The sequence below is a fragment of the Arachis hypogaea genome, chromosome 16 (genome assembly GCF_003086295.3).
Source record: "Arachis hypogaea cultivar Tifrunner chromosome 16, arahy.Tifrunner.gnm2.J5K5, whole genome shotgun sequence".
In the NCBI taxonomy this organism is placed as follows: Eukaryota; Viridiplantae; Streptophyta; class Magnoliopsida; order Fabales; family Fabaceae; genus Arachis; species Arachis hypogaea.
Window position 1 is genome coordinate 22,126,269 of NC_092051.1, and position 19,303 is coordinate 22,145,571.

The 19,303-nt window shown below is 36.6% G+C and overlaps 2 protein-coding genes across 2 annotated transcripts; one reads left to right on the forward strand and one right to left on the reverse strand.

Annotated features, from left to right (window-relative positions):
- The first annotated feature begins 6,483 nt into the window (after nt 1–6,483).
- Nucleotides 6,484–10,081, forward strand: LOC112758430 (endoribonuclease Dicer homolog 2). The gene is made up of 9 exons (XM_025807105.3): nt 6,484–6,641; nt 6,788–7,059; nt 7,147–7,550; nt 7,645–7,745; nt 7,842–8,035; nt 8,121–8,330; nt 8,572–8,997; nt 9,119–9,397; nt 9,543–10,081. Exons 1-9 carry the CDS (start codon nt 6,629–6,631, stop codon nt 9,894–9,896), a joined length of 2,253 nt encoding a protein of 750 aa, XP_025662890.1. The 5' UTR covers nt 6,484–6,628; the 3' UTR covers nt 9,897–10,081.
- Nucleotides 10,082–10,418: 337 nt separating this feature from the next.
- LOC112758434 (rhodanese-like domain-containing protein 4, chloroplastic) lies at nt 10,419–14,999 on the reverse strand. The gene is made up of 9 exons (XM_025807108.3): nt 13,343–14,999; nt 12,900–13,002; nt 12,736–12,810; nt 12,183–12,257; nt 11,986–12,060; nt 11,807–11,887; nt 11,433–11,672; nt 11,005–11,199; nt 10,419–10,732 (listed from the first exon to the last, which is right to left on the reverse strand). The coding sequence occupies exons 1-9, from the start codon at nt 13,978–13,980 to the stop codon at nt 10,685–10,687; spliced, it is 1,530 nt and encodes a 509-aa protein (XP_025662893.1). The 5' UTR covers nt 13,981–14,999; the 3' UTR covers nt 10,419–10,684.
- Nucleotides 15,000–19,303: the final 4,304 nt, after the last annotated feature.

The following is a 19,303-nucleotide window of genomic DNA, read 5'->3' on the forward strand; positions in this document are numbered from 1 at the left end:
TATGAGAAAGAAAAATATGATGCAAATTATGTTGATATTGTCTTTTGGTGTTTTAGTTGTTGTTGTGTTATATAGAAGGATGTAGGGATTATGGCTTTGTTGTATATCCTTGGGTATCAATAAGAATGTAATAGTCTATGAAATTGAAAATATGAATGCAATAAAGATACATTATCTATTAATTAATTTTCTCTAATGAATATTGTTCTTTTGCTATTCAATAGGTATGGAAAATATGATATAGATGAAAAGAGAATCACAACAACTCATGCATTGAATTATGGACAGGATGTATATAAAAAGTAATTTTGGCTAATATATATATATTCAAAGTCACATGGATAATCACAAAATAAATGGTCCACCAACTCATAACAATGATCATCATAACAGTAGTCCACTCACATAAAGAGACAACATCAAAAGTGGTCCATACCATAAACAAAACAGTGTTACATATCATAATATAGTCTAAAAATCCTACATAACAATATCACATATAAAAAAGAAACCCTAGATAGTTTGAAGCCTTAATCAAGTGTGAGGTCTACATGTGCAAGTGGCTGAGTTTTTGCCTTTCTAACTCCTAGCTTGAGTCTTTCACTCCTTTTCACACCAAAGACTTTGGTCTTAGACAAAGACTAAGATACTGGTGTAGCTGGAATAGCTGGCTGAGATAGTGTTGTAGGGATGGAAGCTAAGTGAGATAGTGTTGTAGTAGTGTTTGATGGCTGAAAAGGTAATGCAGTGATGGAAGCTGGCTGAGATGGTGGTGCAGTGGTGTTTGGTGATTGGGATGGTAGTACAATGGTGTTTGGTGGCTGAGATGGTGGTGCAGTGCTGAGAGCTGACTGAGATGGTGGTACAGTGATGCTTGGTAGTTGAGATGGTGATGCAGTGGTGGAAGCTAGATGAGATGCTGATGTAGACCTTTCTTTATCCCTTTTTCTGTCCATCCCTACTACTCTTCCTCTGCCTCTTCCTCTAACCACCCTAGATCCAGTAGCAATAGCAACAGATCCTTGTGCTATAGCAGCATTGCCAGCTTGGACATCAGCAATAGTCTCAACTCCATTTTCAGCAGTAGTCTCAGTCCCAGAAGCTGCAATAACAAAAGTCAATTGTTAATAGTTCAATCAACACATAATCAAATTAAACCAAAGGCATTATCTGTCACAATAGGATTTAGGCAATGTCTCCTGTTATGTTCATATTGACCACAATTACTGTAGGTAACAAAAGTTCCAGTTCTTCATTATTTTGTTTGTGACTTATTCTCATCAGGCTCTCTTATTCTCGCCATCTTTGGTATTCCTGGTTTAACTCTGAATACTGCAGGGATAATGGTATCACATTGAATTTTTGGCTACATGTTCTCTCTATTAATTGGTGATACTGACTTTTCATAGGTGGCAAGATATAATGTTGGATTGTAAGGGTTATCACCTTTCTCAAATATTGCACAGCAAGCATGTATGCAAGGCATACTACACAATTCCCAGAATCTACAACTACAACTTCCAGGCAGCAAATCCGCAACAAATCTCTCTATTATCATCCTATTCTTATGGTGAACTTCAAACTTCAAGTCTCCTGCCAACCTAGCTTGCCATTCCATAGCTCTAACAATAACTACATCCAAAATCTTTTCTTGGGTTTGGGTAAAACTGAACCTTCATACCTCTCTGCCTTTTTTTTTTCTTAGCAAATCTAGACATCCAATAGCACCTAATCCATTCAAACGTGGTTAGAATTGGCTTGTCTCTTGCTTCTAGAATTCTTCCATTAAATGCCTCTGAGATGTTGTTCATTAATATGTCACTCTTGGCCAGAAATGTGAAGCGACTCTTTGTCCACAATATTGGATCTAGAGCCACTAGCTTGTCATAGCACTCTATGTTGATGTTCTTCATTTGATTCATCCTTCTCTCTCATTCTTCCACATATGTAGCTTTGGTAATAATATACAGAATAAGATCCCTCAAAACAGTTACACCCCGATAAGCCTTCTTATAGTTAGCATATAAGTGCCTCAAACAAAGTTTATGCTCCAATGTTGGCAACATCTCTTGAAACACTTGCATCAGCCCTTGAAAAAAAGTTTTTCAATACCAAACATAGAAAAATATCATTACAAATTAATCAGTCAACTTCAAATTAATTACTACAAAGGATTATACCTTTTGCTGGTCTGACATAAACACCCACTTTCTTAATTCTCCAGTCATTCGACAACAAATCCAAGAACCATCCCTAGATGTCCTTGATCTTTTCCTCTACTGCAGCCATATCAATTCAAAAATAGTTGTCTTTTGGATCTCTTCCTACAGCAACCAGCAGCTGTTGTCCATGGTGACCCTTCAAGTGACAACCATCCACTCCAATAATAGGTCTACAACCTGCCAAGAAGCCTTGCTTCACTGCATCAAGGCATATATACATTCTTAGAAATCTTAGCTGGTGTGTAAGAGAAGGTCCATCAATGATTATTTTCAAGCTAGACCCTGGGTTTGCCCTAAGTATCTCTGCACAGTAATCACAGAGCTTGGCATATTGCAAGATTGCCCTCCTATGCACCTCTTTTCTTACCTTTCTTCTTGCCCAATAAGCCTTGCCAACACTGATGTTTGCCATATATTTGTCTTGAATGGTCTGGATAACTGTTGCAAGCTTCATTTCCTCCCCTCGGCTAATGTTGTTGGCAATCTTCTTTGATATCCAATTGCTTGACGCAAGCCTGCCACGTAATTCCTTCCACAAGTAGGCTTTTCATGCAATGTCTTGATCCTAAAACAGTCAAAACCCACAACCTTACTTGCAAAATACATCTACTTGCACTTTAACTTTCTTCCAATGAAAATAACTCTACACCTCACCTTGTCATTTTTCTTAAACCTGATGTCCCTACTATTCAATAAGGCATGTTCCTTAATAACATCTTTAAAATGATTTAGTGATTTGAATTCCAACCCCACCCGAAATTCATACTCTCTACTCATCTCTGCCTCGTTGTATCTTAGAAACCTCTTCTTCTTTATCATGTCATCAGAATCTCCCTTATAACTATCTATCTCTTCAGTTTCATATCCATCATAAATATCCCCAATTTTCTCATCAACCTCCCCTAAACCTCTATCACCTTGAGCAACCCCAGTTGCAAGAACCTCTTTATTCAATGGCCCATTGAATGCCCCGAAGGCATTTGATTGTGGATCATTATCCTCCACCTCAAACCCAAAGTGATCCTCGTGATCACCATCATCAGCACTATCATCAAATGCCTCTTCCTTGGTAGAAGGCTCTAACTCAGCGTCCACTTCAACTTTTAACAACCCGTTGCCACTGTCCTCACCTTCCTCTGGCATATAATCAACATCATTAGAAGTGATTTCAATCCATTTACCTTCTTTGACTCCATCAACAACATACACCTCACAATGCTTCACAGAACCAGACACCAACAACCTAGCTATTCTCATCACATTCGCATCAGACTTCATTTCTCCAATACCTGAGTTCAAATTCATCTCAAGTTCCTTATACCATAACCTGGCATACCCCTTATACCCTAGTTTCTTTAGCTCTCTCACAATGTCTTGCAAAGACCATTCATCAACATCAAAATATAAATCATCTACAACCATTCCACCTAAATACTCTAACCCATGTCTGTTATCAACAAAATTTCTCTCGTAATGGACCTCAATGGTGAAGTCTGAATCTCCTATAACTACATGAATAAACAAAAAATACAACTACATAAATCTCTAAGAAACAATATGAAATCCTATTCAAGCATTTTCAGAAATAAAAAAGCTCCAATAAACAACCCAGCAAAATCACACATGTATAAAACAAGAAAAATATTTCAGTGAATGAAAAAGATATGCATTGTCTTATCTGGAGGTAGTAGAAACACCTTCAACTGTGGTGGTGACAATGGAGAAGCGACACCGTCTACCAATATTCCTTGGCAGAGTTGAGCTCGGCTGACTATGGTGTACTCAATGAAACGACAAACCAGAGAGGGAAGGGAAAGGGAGGGGTTTTCATCTAAGTGTGACAAAAAAAATGAGAAGGCTAGTTTTATCATTACAAAATAGAAAGAAAGTGACAATTAAGGTATATTTAATTTGGGAACGAAATATTCTATTAAATCAAATGCTTTACTCATGATAGGGACTTAATTGAAAAAAAAATATTGGTTCAAGGACCTAATTGAAAGCAAAAAAACTATAGGGATCTAATTGAAAATTTAGCTAAACTATAGGGACTAGCAGAGTAATAAAATATCAAAATAACTACTTGTGCAATAAATTAGGGTTCAAGTTTAGGTTCAGCCACACTCAATAAAATTAGGGTTTAGGGTTTAACTACTCTAAACTAGCTAATGAATAAGTTGCCCAGAGATAGTGGTGGTGCATAGGACATTTCTGGCATAGTAGCAGCACGGACGGTATAGTGACGGTGACAGTGACCAATCGACAGGTTGCATTAGGGGTTTTTAAATAAATTGCAAAAAAATAATAGGGAGAGGGAGGAGGACAACCTACCTAGAAGGAAGAAGGAGGGAGCTCCGGCAGCACAAAAAGCAGCGGCAACAGTGGCAGGAGCGACGAAAATGGCGGCAACAGAGCGACCAACATGATGCAAGGAGTCCATGCAATCTTTGGAGATTGTTGGTGGCGTCGGCGCAGGCAAATAGGGTTGTTAGAGGTGGTTTGAGGGAGAGAGATGCAAAGAGAGAGGATGTTTAGAGAGAGAGTATGTGTGTGGGTTTTTCGAAAGGAGGGGAGAAGGCACGCTATTTCAATTTAGAGCAAATTTACTATCAGATTTATCAGGGGATAAATCCGACGGTAATACATTACGCGTGACCAAAACACAACATTCCATTAAATTGAGCTTTACCGGCGGATAAATCCGCCAGTAATTCCGATAGTAATGATCGCGTCAATTTTTTTTTTTTCCCTCCAACTATTACCGGCGAATTTACTATCGAAAAATTTAATACAATAGTAACTTTTTTATTCGACAAATTTATTGCCAAATTTGTCATTAAATCTGCTGGTAAATCCGACGGTGTTCAACGTTTTTTTTTTGTAGTGATAATAGTAAGATTCTTTTTCTTTCTTTTATTGTTTTTAAGGTGATTAAATAATAATAATAGGTTTTAAGAATGAGAAATGTTAGTGTGTCATCAGAATTTATTTGTTTTGACCATCATTCCGCTATGAACTAAATTCTTTTATTCTAAAAATTCAACAACGTATTTTATCTCATACTTTTAAATATTGATGGTTAACTGATGACAAAAAATAATAAATTCTGATGGCCCTAACATTTCTCTTTAAGAATATGTTATAAGAGAAAAATCAACATTAATAATACTTATTAAAATTTAATTTAAATATAATTATTCTAATCAAATTTTAAAAAATCATAAAAAAAATTCATATGTGCTAATTTGTCCTTCGATAAAAATTAGCATTATTTTTAAAATTCTAAACTCAATTTTAAGATAATATAATTAAGAAAACTCAAACAAGAAAACACCATTACACCAATTTATCACATTAATTATTCTAAAAATTCTTAATAAGAGAATTCACCACAATCTATTAATTTGTTCTATGAAAATTATCATTATATTTTTAAAATTTTAAATACAAAGTTTTATCATCAAAATAATCTTGAGAATACAAGTTTAAGAAGATAACACCAAATTAGAAACATTTAGAAAAATATATAATTTTGAATAAGCGTTTAAGTTTGTAATTTAAAAAGTGCATATATATTCTTTTCTTAAAAATAATTATTGTTGCATTTGTACTTACATGAAACCATATAAACACACAAATCAATTGTTCCATGCAGCAAATGAATAACAAATATTGATAAGATTTATCTAACTTATAATATATTTTTACGAGAAAGGTTCATTCTTGTAATTAATTAGAGGCTAAGGGAAAATAAAACAATATAAGTAGCAAGTCATCGTTCACTTACAAATATAAATAATAATTACTATACAAATACTTTTAATTAAATACAACTTAAACAAAAGTAATTTTACAATAATTAGTAGAAATTTTTTATTACATATTTTTTTTATATAAAATATATATATTAATTTTGTTGGTGTTATGCAAGCATTATAAATCTAGTATTATTAGGAGAGTTAATTCTTTTAATTTTTTTAATTGTTTGAAAAAATATAATTTTTTATATTTAATATTTTTATATATTTTTTATTTTATTTAAAAATGTAAAATAAAAAATTATATTTTATTAAATAATTAAAAAAAATTAAAAGGATCTATTTTTCTGTTATTAATAATAATAATTAGCAAGCCACTGTTAAACTAAAGAAAGAACGGAAGAGTCACTACCCATAATTGAAAATTGAGGTTGCTTGTTAAGCAAGCAACTTGTACACTAAGGAGACCAAAATTCCAATCATTTCATTTGGACGAATGTGGTGTGGTCCCTACTCCCTAACACAGTCACTTCCTCCTCCCTGCTATATATATAGTTAATGCAACTTCACTCCACTCACATATTGATCCTCTAATTTATATCATACCACAAAATCTTCGTACGGATATATATTTGCTGACACATTGTCATGGAACATTCTGGTAACTAACTGGTTACTTTACTTACTAACATCATCATCTTATCTTTTCTTATGGTATATTCGGCAGTTACTTCTGATTTCTGAAACAGTTTTGACTAAAGTTTTCACTTTATTATATTAACAACTTTAAATGACATTTATACGCAGGTAATAATGAACCACAACCCAGATATGTGCCATCCGAACTGGTCAATTGTTCATCAAATGCAGATTGCACTGTAACATACCATTGCTACTTGATTGAGTTGAAGCAGGATTATGAGTGTAACGTATCGGTTCAGGACATTGTTCTTGCAATGAGGACTCAACTTGACTCGGAAATAATAGCAAACACACAATTATTTGAGTTATCTGCCCAAAGAGGGAACATCTCAGTCAATTTCAGACAAGTAGAAACCATTGATCTTAGCCCACATGAGGTAACCTTACTTACATGAAGAACAATATTTGGGTACTACAAGCTTCTTGTTCTTTTGGGGATATATTTGAACACTTAAATTCTACAGGTTCAAACTTGTAGAAGATTTCAGACCACCCTCTTAAGGATCCTTTTGCATGCTGATGTGAATCCAAGAGATGAGTTCTGTTTTGGAGATAATCCTGAAATTGATTATCTTCTGCTCCCAGCCACAGCTGCAAACCAGAGACTTTCAAATTCAGTTGTTGATTGGAACACTATCTCTTGTGTTCCTTTTTCATATGAAAGTACTTGTGACTGTAAGGATCATCATGCTGATGTTATGACCATAAATGGACTAGTTTGCTATTGTAAACTTAGGAATTGTGTGGTCACTACCCCTCATAATAATGAAATTTACATTATTCATGGTATAACGGACTTGAATGGAAACTCACCTCTAAAGAATGGAGGTAAGAAAGCAATTACATACAAGGATCACTTCAAAAACAAGTAAGTAGTATATCTTGTATGTTGTATCTGGTTTATCTACTTGATGTGTTCATAGAGGGCTATAGATAACATGGTTCTTGTTTCAAATTTTCAGACATATTGAACTACGATTTGAACATCAACCCCTACTTGCAGGAACGAGTGTTTTTAAAGTGGGAAATTACCTGCAGAAGAACAGACAAAAAAGGATGAAAGGTTTAACTCTTTGTTGCTCATAAATTCTAGTGAAATTTGTAATACAATTCATTATCAGTATGATGTGAAATGTTTTTATATGTTTTGCCTATTTAGAACCAAGCATGGGATCTTATGAGCTGCCACCAGAACTTTGTAATATAATCATGTCACCAATATCAATCAGAACCATATACTCATTCACATTTGTTCCATCAATCATGCATCGGCTCGAGTCCTTGCTCATTGCTTTCAACTTAAAGAAGATGCTTTCGGATCATTGTACGCAAAATGATATCCCAATCATTAAGGTGTGCTTCTTCTTCCTGTGAAAGATGCATGCCATCACATTATATTTCTTGTTTAAACTTATGAATATATTATTGTTAATTGCAGGTATTGCAAGCAATTACTACAAAGGAATGTCAAGAGGTTTTTGACTATGATTCCTTGGAGACACTTGGAGATTCTTTTCTCAAGTATGCTGCTACCCAACAACTTTTTAAAACCAAACAAAATCTTCGTGAGGGTCCTCTTACTGAAGAGAGGAAGAACATGATTTCGAATGCTCAATTGTTTAAGTTAGGGTGCAGCAGCAGGCTTCAGGTACTCTAATTCCTTAATATTTGTTTTCAAACATTTTACATGTTTGATATCAGTTAGTAATAGATTATGTTGTTTTCTCCTTTATTCAACACTACCATTTTTGTGCTAGAAATTAAAAAATGTTGCTGGATTCTTCATCACTCTGCAATCTGAGTATTGAAGTAGTTTATGTAACAAAGATGGTTATACTTATATGAGGTGGTTTAATTTTTATTCCTTAATGGAAATCTATATGTTGCAGGGCTTCATACGAAAAGAAACTTTGAATCCGAAACAATGGATTATACCGGGTGATAAGTCAGAAGATCTCTCACTTAAAGAAGTGTGTGCTTCTAGCAGAACCAGAGTGTATGCTTGTGGAAGAAAAACAAACATGGAGAACAAGGTTGTTGCTGATGTTGTTGAGGCACTAATTGGTGCCTTCCTTAGCAGTAGCACAGTATCAAGAGGTGAAGAAGATGCTATGGCATTTATGAATTGGATTGGAATTGAGGTTGATACCAACATTATACCATATCAAAGCCACATTAGCATCCCCCTGGAGAATCTTGATAAGCTTTTAGAATCCGAATCCTTATTGAACTATACATTCAAAGACCCTTATCTTTTAGTAGAAGCTCTGACCCATGGTTCTTACAAGCGCCCGGGTGTTCCATCATCTTATCAGGTACTTACAAGACTACTTAGATTCTAATCAGTAAGAACATTTCAACAGAACTAGTATTACTCATTTTCCCTCTTTCTTGTATTGTGATGATTGAAATTTCGAGTGTTAACTTGCCCTGCAGCGGCTAGAATTTCTTGGCGATGCGGTGTTGGACTATTGCATCACGCAGCATTTTTACACGGAGTATCCTGATGCATCGTCTGAATTTTTGACAGTCATGAGGACTATTTCTGTGAATAATGAGTGTTATGCAATTTCAGCCATTAAAGTTAAGTTGCATGAACACATACTCCACAACTCACAGGAACTAGACAAGCAAATTGCAGACACAGTGAATGTTGTTGAGAAGTTAAATTTAAAATCAACTTTTGGATGGGAATTGGAGACATCTTTCCCTCATGTGAGCTTTTATCCTTCAGTGCAAGATTTCTTTCTGATCAAAAGTTGCTTATTCACATTAGTATCATATTCATGAATCTCCTCATTATTAGACTTCTCTGGTATCTTAAATATTTGTCATGAGATAGTATTTCTGTTTCTAACAGGTAGTTGCAGATGTTATGGAATCTGTAGCAGGAGCCATTTATGTTGATTCAGGATACAGTAAAGAGGCTGTGTTCAGAAGCATAAGGCCTCTTTTGGAACCCCTGGTTACACCTGAAACGGCACGGCTTCATCCGATTGGGCAATTGCATGAACTATGCCAAAAAGAAAACTATAAAAGGACAAAAACCCTGGTGTCCCGCAGCAATGGTGAAGCTTCAGTCAAAGTTGAAGTGAAGGCTAATAATGGGATCACTAACAAATTTACTGCTAAAGCTGCAAATGAGAAGACAGCTGAAAAGTTAGCCTCCAAGGAAGTCTTACAGAAACTCCTGAAGGTTCTGAACAAATTATGAATGAATAAAATAGTATTGAATGGAAGTTTGTTTTGGTGGTTATGTGATCATTACTTAGTGTGATTTATTTGTCATTACAAAGAACAAATATTAGAGTCAGAATGAGTTATGGAGAATCATGCTATGGTTATGCAATTGTATTGTTAATGTGAGTTACAGAAGAATGTTGTGAGAGTTGTTGAATACATTAAGTCTCTTATTTTTCATATTAATAATGTATGTAATTTGAATCTTAAGTTGGTTACATTAGTCCTTCCATTGCTTCCATCACTTCAGTGTGGTATCACTTAGCATACTACATCAACAAATTTTGACGCCCTCAACAATGAAAGCGGTGAAAGGATTAATGTGACCAACTTAAAATTTTTGAAAGACAAATTTGATTAAAAAAAATCTTTTAAGAACCAATTTGACATTTACTCTTATTTATTTATACTATTCTTTCACTCTAACACAAGATAGCCAGTTGTAAGAGCAAACAATTTTTATTCCCTATATTAGTAAGAAAAATCACAACATAAGTAATATGAAAGTCAACTCTATAAACTATCCATCAATTACAAAAAGATTGTCGAAAGTAGCATAAATTGAAGAGTATTCACAAAAGATTGTAAATAATACAACCTACCACATGGATCTTATCTTCAACCTAAAATGCTAGGTAAGTTTAAGATTTTTTTGTGGCAAGACCATTGCATTGTACATAAAGATTTTGATATGGCATTGGAAATTTTACACAAAAGATTCCCTGCTATATAATTCTCTTCCTGGTATACAACAACAAAATTCTAGGGCTGTGAAGGGCTAGGAGATGTTGGAGGCTTGAAATCAGGATACTGCAAGTCAAAGAAGGAAAAGGGAGGATAAGCATATATGAAGAAAACAATCTCCTAATTCATTAATTATTATTGGAACAATGTAGTACAAAATTTCTCATCAAAACCATGCACACAAGCTAAAAGTTATACTATACAGGACTAAAACTTCACTCTGCTAAAAGCTTCAAACTTCGATAGAAACCACAGAAATAGGCAGAGATAAAAGAACTGTGTATTGCTAACACTCAAAGGAAGTTAAAATTTTATGAAGCATGGAAGTTGGGACATACGCTTGGGTATGGTGAAAGGGGTCTTGGTGTTGCTGGAGGTGCTTGTGCCTTAACTTCGGCCGAATTTATTTCAGGAGCAGGTGTTGCTACTGCTTCTACTTTGGACTCGGATATAGTGTCCGGAGGAGTAGCTTCTGCTTTCTGTAAATTGGGCTGTGAAGGGGTGGGAGATGTTGGAGGCTTCAAATCAGGATACTGCAAAGTAAAGAAGGAAAAAAGGGTAACACTGATGAACATGAAGAACAATAAGCATATGTAAAGGAAAAACAAATTATCAGAGGGGTCTCAGGATAGATGGTTACGGTTAATTACAAAACAAAATCATATATGGAAGATCAGTTCCAAGAAAATTGGCTGCTATAAGTAAATCTAATCAATACAGCAAGTGAAAATTTTATGAAGCAATGAAGCTGAGAGTTGAGACATACACTGGTGTATGGTGAAAGGGGTGTTGGAGTCCCTGGAACTGATTGTGCCTTAACTTCGGCCGAATTTATTTCCGGAGCAGGGGCTGCTACTGCATCTACTTTGGACTCAGATATAGTGTCAGGAGTAGCTTCTGCTTTCTGTACAGTCGTATCTGATGTAGTAGGCTCGGAGGTTTGTTCCGTTGGTGCAGGAAGAACCTTATTGTTGGTGGAAGTCGGTAGAAGAGCCTTTCCAATTTGCTAATGTTCACAACCATACAACAACAACAGGATATGAAGGGGCAGAAATGAGTTTCACATTAAGCAATTTTTTAGAAATAGCTATGTTATATTGTTTATGAATTAATGAAGAAGGGAAAAAATGTCATAAGTACCTTTATTTCATCACCAAGCTCCTTAGGGGCAATCTTGGTGTTCAAGAACTCATCGATCTGTTGTAGTGTTCGCTTTCGATCCTGTCATATAAAATAAAAGAACTTACATGGAATGCTTTATGTAGAAAAATAAACATACACTGTATCCATAGACAATTTGATGACTCCACTGTATTTACCTCAGCATATAGAAGCTTCCTGCTAGCAAACTGAATAATTGCAGCTGATCCTAAAAGTTGGAGAATTGTTTCTATCTGTACAGTATAGATAGAGAAACAGCATCAACAAACAACTCCACATCAGTATAGATGTGTCAGAATATGATTTTTTCTTGGGAAAAAGAGAAATAGTATGTAAAGTAACTCATCAAGTCAACCTCGGTAAAAGCTAATACACCGAGTCCGGTAGCTGCAGCAATCCCAAGAGTAACAGCCAAACCATCAGAGCTCTCCTGCAGTAAACTTCCATCAATTAGAAATTCACAGAAATGTAGTGATACATTAAGATCGCAAACAATGACTATCAGTTTTAAATCGAAAATATGTTATGAACATCAAAATCTTGTATTTCCATATGATAATTTTGTCCTCCAATCCAATGAACCAAGTAACATTATGTAAGTAAATTCAATATCTCAAGCAGGATGCTACAAAACATATTCAAAGTGATGAAACAAGTGCTTCTGATCCAGAATCTAGAACAACATTAATATAAACATCCGTACATTTATGAACATTATGCATAAGAATATAGATAAACTTTAATAATATAATGAAAAGTGTATCCATCTAAGACAGCATCATACGTTGATAAGTTCCTTTTCTCACCAGCTTAAATTCTCAATTGAACTAAGCTATCAATATTCATATTATGAGTGTGCATCCAAATCGAAAATTAAAACTAATATTAGAGAAAGAAGAGATACATACTCCAATAGCCTCTGCCAAATTGCCAAAATCCAAACTCAAGCCTTTCTTTGGTGGTGTCCAAGGAAGCCCACTATTCTGCAGTCCATTCAATCAGATTGAGAATATGGTAAGCAGATAAAAAATTAACATCTCTAAGTTGAAAAGCGGTGAGTGACACTAGATACCTTCCATCCCCGTGGTCCTTCTGCACCATCCTTGATTGCATAAGCAGCTTTAAATCCATTAGCAGTGACCAACTCAGCAACGAGTTCGGCGTTCCCATCAAACCTAGCTTCCATCACAAGTTCACTCAATCAGCTGCAAGTCTTTACTCTTCGTAACTCAAAAGAACAACAAAATAGGTAGTTGAATTAATTAAGATGCCAATGTAGACTGAACTTGGCAGCTTCATTAACTCCTTACTCAAGAATTTCATTTTAAAAAGTCTTGTTTCTATTTTAGAAAGATCTAGTCATTTAAACCAAGCTAATTGACAGCCCCATTAACCTTTCAACATCGAAAAACATTCTTTTTCCACAATCAATAGCCAAAATGAAATGATAGAATGTGATATATATTAATGGCAAACAAAACAATGAAAAAGGAAACTGCTTTGAACTCTACTCACTTGTCCAGAATGAACAGAGTAGAATTCTCTGGATCCTTGAACTTCAAAGAAAGTTTCTGCAGGAATCTTGGCTTATCATCACCATTGTAAGCAATTGAAACTTGTTTCTTCCTCAAACCTCCAACATCCGGTGTACCCTCAATCCTAAATTCTGAAGGTGCTCTTATATCAAGCAACTGAGCATTGTCATCAGCACCAAGTTTTGCATACGCATTCTTTGCAGATTCAACTCCCCATGGCTTAGGCTTCTTCAGAACCTGTGACAAGACCAGAGGGACAGCCAAAATAGCTACTCCTCCAGCTATAACAGCAGGATTCTCTGTTCCAAAACTGATAACACTATCTATAACTCCGTTGATATCAAAATCCCCAGAACTAGAAGGAACATTCACTGATTGCTGCAAAGCCTCTTCATATGTTAAAGCTCTAGCGGCAAGTCCAGTGTTGAAAACAGAAGCTGCAAGAATCAGACCCTTGGATAAACACTGTTGCAAAGTAGGTTGGGTGTTGTTAGAAGTGGAAAAGTTTGAGACTTTGCACGCGGAAATTGTAGCAAGTGAAGAGAATTTTCTGGGTTGTTTTCTTGTGTCAGAAAGCACAGATAAAGGGGTCAAGCCAACAGCATTGAGGGCCTCCATAGCATAATTATGTGCCAAAGATTTTATCTTTGGGACTCAGATTACGAGCAGAAAAGGTTCAAGTGTATGAATGTGAAGTAGTAACATGAGAATTTAGATGCTGGTTTTGTTTTTGTTGTGGCTGTGGGTGTGATTTGAGTGGAGAAAGTGAGGAGTAAGAGAGACAGAGAATGGGTGTGCTTTTGGGTGGAGGTAGGTGCTGACGTGGAAGGGATATGAGAAACCATCCATTGAGTGGTTGACACGTATCGAATGAGGATGAGACGCTGAAAACTTTGGAGGCTTCATGGTTTACGAGTGTGTGGCCTAGAAACGTTGGAGAAGTGTTTAGAAACTAGTAAACTACCACACTGAATGTTATTTATGGGGAATGCCAAATAGAAAAAATGTGGTAAATGACTGAGAAAGTGTGGCCAAATAAGATGATACATAGTGACCGAGTCGATGAAAAAACTTTATGAGCTTAATTTTAAATTTAATCAATTATTCGAGGAGGAAAAAAAAGAAAAGAAAAGAAAATACATATAATAAGACAGAAAAAGAAAGCCTCTCCTAAGAAAGGTAGTTAAGTTAGATGCAGGTTGTAGCTCAGAGGTGTGTATAACTACTTTAACTAACGTTGTGATATGTTTAATAAGTAATAACAAGCTCACAAACATACCTATCAATCTATCATTATACAACACTCGATGTAAAACCAATAAACATGTGCTGTTTAACTACTGAAATAAAAATCAGTGTTGCTGAAAGAGCCGATAAGTTTGCTTCATGTTCATCTCTGATTCTGTTTCTAGTACTCATGAGGCTTAAAAAATTAAATAAAGTCTAAGATTAGTGCGAGGAATGATGGTTTGAAAACTCTCTTGCTTGGATCATGAAAGAAATGCATTCCCATGTGACCCTAACAGAGAGGATGTATCATGAAACAAAAGCGCTTTATGTATTTACTATTTAAGGATCTGGATGGGGATGATAAGATGGTTGTGATTAACGTGACTATTGTTGGCTAAAAAATAAAATAGAATTGAGTGGTGTTATTCTCTAATATAGTGGTCTTTACTTCTTGTATTGTCCGAGATGATTTAGTAAATTTAAAAAAAAAAAAAAAAATTTGCATATGCATCTTGCATAATACAGGAAAACATTTGAAAAATATTTTTAATAATGTATCTCGCTTAGTGCGAGAAAGTTTCTTTTTTTTTTTTAAATAAAAATCAATCATTAATTGCGAAAAGCGTTTTTAAAATAAAAACAGAAGAAGAACAAATTAAATAGAGTATTAAATTAGCTATAGTACTTGTTACGTTGGGTAACCGGAGATTAATGGGTTAGACTTGTGAGGTTGGCCCAAACGTCAGAAGGAGGTGATCTCCGACTTGGCTTGCGTCTGGAGCTGCCATCCAACTTGTATGTATGATGGAATGGGGGTGGTACCTGCAAAGACACTCCGATATCTAAGTCAGATTTAGCAGGTTTGGAGAGTATTGGAACTTAGAGATACCTGAGGGGTGTCAGTGTATTTATAGTGGTGAACCAATAACCACCGTTGGAGTAGTTCCACTTTTTAAGGTGGATAACCGTCCCTTTATCTTAGGGTTGTTGAGATATGACTCATGGAAGTGGATTGAGAGATTTTAGGGGCAGTTACTTATTTGAGTAAGTGTTATCTGTCAGGTATCCTTTGATCCCGACTTCTTTGGAATGGAGTCTGTATTTGATCCGACCTCTTTATAAGGATGTCGGTGGATAGCGAAGGCCAATCTTTGGATTGGGCCTTTTTGGTTTATTTGGACCTGAGTCTTAGTGTTGGGTCAGGGTATAAACAGTGCCCCTACTCGAGTCCGATCTCTTTCACTTATGAGTTGGATTCGAGTATTTGAACTTGGACTTGTAGCCGACGTGATTTTAAACCGACGTGATTTTGAAACCGACGTGATTTGAAACCGACATGATTTGAATTTCTCAACAGTCGCGTCTAATCAAACGTCGTGTCTGTTACGGGTTTTGCATTTACACGTGGGAGCAGTTACATTGGTAACAGCGCATTTCTTTAATATTGCGTCGCTTTTTACCAAGTTGCCCTTGGTGTGTTTATAAATGATTTTCCCTCTCTTTTCTTTATTTTCTTTCGCCTTCTAAAAAACTTCCTGCATATACTCTCTGTTTCTTTCAAAGGAAAAATTCTCTACTCTTCCTTTTTTTTTTTTTTGGAGTGCTTCGCTGCTGCTTTGTTCGTTTTCCTTCGCTCTTATCAAAGGTTAGTCTCTTCTTCTTCCCTACTTTATTATTTGATGCTTTATTTTGCACATTGGAGGAGTTTTTTATGTGTTCGTAGCGAGTCTGTCTGTAGCTTTAGTGACTCTGTTTTATTGAGGGATTGATTTATTCTTTTAGAGACCCCGTTTTTTATCTTTTTTTCGTTTTTCTTTGTAGATCTCGTTGTCTTTTTACCTATTTCTTTTTTATTGGAAAAGATGTCTTCCCTCGAGTCCCTTTCGCAATGGGTGGATGATACTGTTATGGAGGAAAGTCCTTTAGTAGATGTAGATTATATCACCGACCTTCGCACCCATCATAGGATCTATAGCGATGAGATTGATAAGCCTAAATATGAGTTGGTAGCCCCGGGTCCTGAAGACCGGATTTGTTTCAGGAGGGTTTTTGAATCAGATCCCCATTTTTTCTTCATGTATGACTGTCTTTTCACCCGTCTGGGGTTTTTTTGCCTTTTTCTGACTTTGAGATAGAGGTTCTGAACCATTGTCGAGTTGCTCTTACTCAACTCCACCCCAATTCTTGGGGTTTTATGAAAATTTACCAACTTGTCAGCCGAGAGATGGACTTCCCGACCTCCACAAAAATCTTTTTTTATCTTTTTCATCTGACCAAGCCTTTTAGTGGTCAAAATAATAAGCAGCAGTGGGTGTCTTTCTGGGCCATTCAAGGTCAGAAAGTTTTTTCTATCTTTGACGAGTCTTTTCATGATTTTAAAAACTTTTTCTTCAAAATTCAAGCCGTAGAGGGTCACCATCCTTTTTTCTGGACGAAAATTCTTCTCCCTGCTTTCCTCTTTATTGGTTAGAGGCCTCTCTTGTGGAGAAATATGGCCTAGATGACTTGGATGAGGTTGAGGAGGCCGTTGTGGGGTTCTTCCGAGAAGTTTGGGGAAGGGCCCCTAATCTGGACACGAAAAAGTTTCTTCTCGGTTCTCCACGTTTTGTGCAGACCCAATTAGGTAGCTTTCATTTTTCCTTTTTGTTGATTTTGGTAGCTTCCGACTTATAGTCTTCCGACTTGTAGTCTTCCGATTTGTTGACTAATCCTTTGTTTTATTCTTTTCAGAGATGGTGAAAGAAGGATCCAGCACCTCCTACTAGAAGGTTCAGGATGCCAAGAGAAGATCGCGAGCATGGGTTGATGCCGCGAGGGCTGCCGGCACTCTTCCTCCTCCTTTTCCTCCTCCTCCTCGTGATCTGGGGACCTCTTCTCGTCCCATTATGGTAACTTCTGCTTTTGCTTCTTCTCTTCCTCCTCCCATTCTTCATGCCGAGCTTCCCCTGAACCTGAGAAGAAGAAGCGTAAGACTTCGGGGTCTGGCTCTTCTTCTAGGGATTTTGATGGTCTCCAATTTGTTCAGAATCACATCTTTTACCATACTCAAATTAATATGGATGATGCTTCCATTCGAAACCATCTTAATATCCTGGTTCAGGGGAGTGTTCAGGCTGCAGGGGTATGTACAAAACTTCTTGATATCTTGGACCAAACTCCCCTCAACTCTTTGGGTTCTACCCGAAAGGTTGAGGAGTTGGAGGGGAGGATTGGCCTCTATCAAGAGGAAGAGAAGAGGCTCCAGGGGGAAGTTACTTGGTTGAAGGAGGAGAGGTCCCAACTTCAGGAGAGGGAGAAGAAGTTGATGACCCAGTGTGCCATGGCAGAGGGCCTGAAGGAGAAGGCGGAGCAGAATTATGTTAGGGTCTTTACCGAGAATATTGATCTCCAGCGGGAGTTGGAGAAAGGTCGGGAGGCTTATCAGGATTTGGAGGACTCCGTGGTGGAGAGCTCGGAGGAGGCCTGGAGAATTTTCAGAGAGCAAGTCGAAGTTATTGCTCCTGGCCTGGATCTTTCCCATCTTGATCCTGATAAGATTGTTGTGGATGGGGCTATTGTTTCTCCTCCCCGACCTGAAACGAATTCTGAGCTGAAGACCCGTGGACAAAGACTTGTAGAATCTCCTCCTCGTAAGGATCAACCAGAGGGATCTCAGCCCACGTCTTCAGATGTTCCGACCCCTGCTGCCGAAGAGACTGTTCTGTCCTCTCCTGCCGCTGATCCGACCTCTCTTCCTTCTGATGACTCTTAATTTTTTCTTCTTCTAATTGAACTGAGCTATTTGGGGCCCGGCTTGTGGGCCCCTTGTTGAACAATTTTATTTGTTGTTGTGGTGGTTTGTTGTTGACTTCTCTGGCCTCTTTAGGCCGTTAACAAAAAATGCGCTTTTAACTTTTTGCCCTTTTTTGGATAAGAGCTTTATAGCATATTTGGTGCGTGCATGCTTTCTGCAATTTCTTTTGCTAGGTTTCTCGTAGAAAAAACCTCTTCGATCTTTTTGCTTTGAAAAAACCTTTCATCTTGACAGGCTGTATTTTATCTAAGTTACTTGATTTACTTGAGACAGCTTCTGTCTTTGATTTTTTATGGGTTTTCTTGTCTCTTTTTGTATTCCTTGTACTCAATTTTCGCTTATTGAGTTTTTGTAACTTAGGTTATTTTTGCGATGCATTTCTATTTTCTCGGTTCCTCTGACTAAGTAGTCGTTTTAAGTTTTGGAATTCCGAGTTACTATGATCGATCGTGTAACCTCTTTACACCAACTTGTACCTCATCGTTTTATCCTACCGACCGCGTAGGTCGAGCATGGGATTTTTACGTTTTATCAAGCTTAAGTTTGTGCATTTCATAGAATAATGATAACAGCTATTGGAATTTATAAAGAGATGTGGTAAAAAGATCTTTATTCATTTGATGAAGGTACTTTTTTGCTACTAGGGGAGTCTTCAACACTTATTCTTCCCTAGCTTCCACTTTGATGCCTCGTTAAAACCCCCATCAGGAAAACCCTTTTTGGAAAAAAACCATGAAGTCGGGAAAAAGAGTACACCAAGGAGTGAAGTTCGCTTTTAACTATAGTACATTTTCATATTACAAGCATGCCACGACCTTGGTAGCTCAGTACCGTTCAAGTCGGTTACCTTGTAGTATCCCTTTCCTAAGACTTCACTTATCTTATATGGCCCTTTCCAGTTGGTAGCGAGCTTTCCTT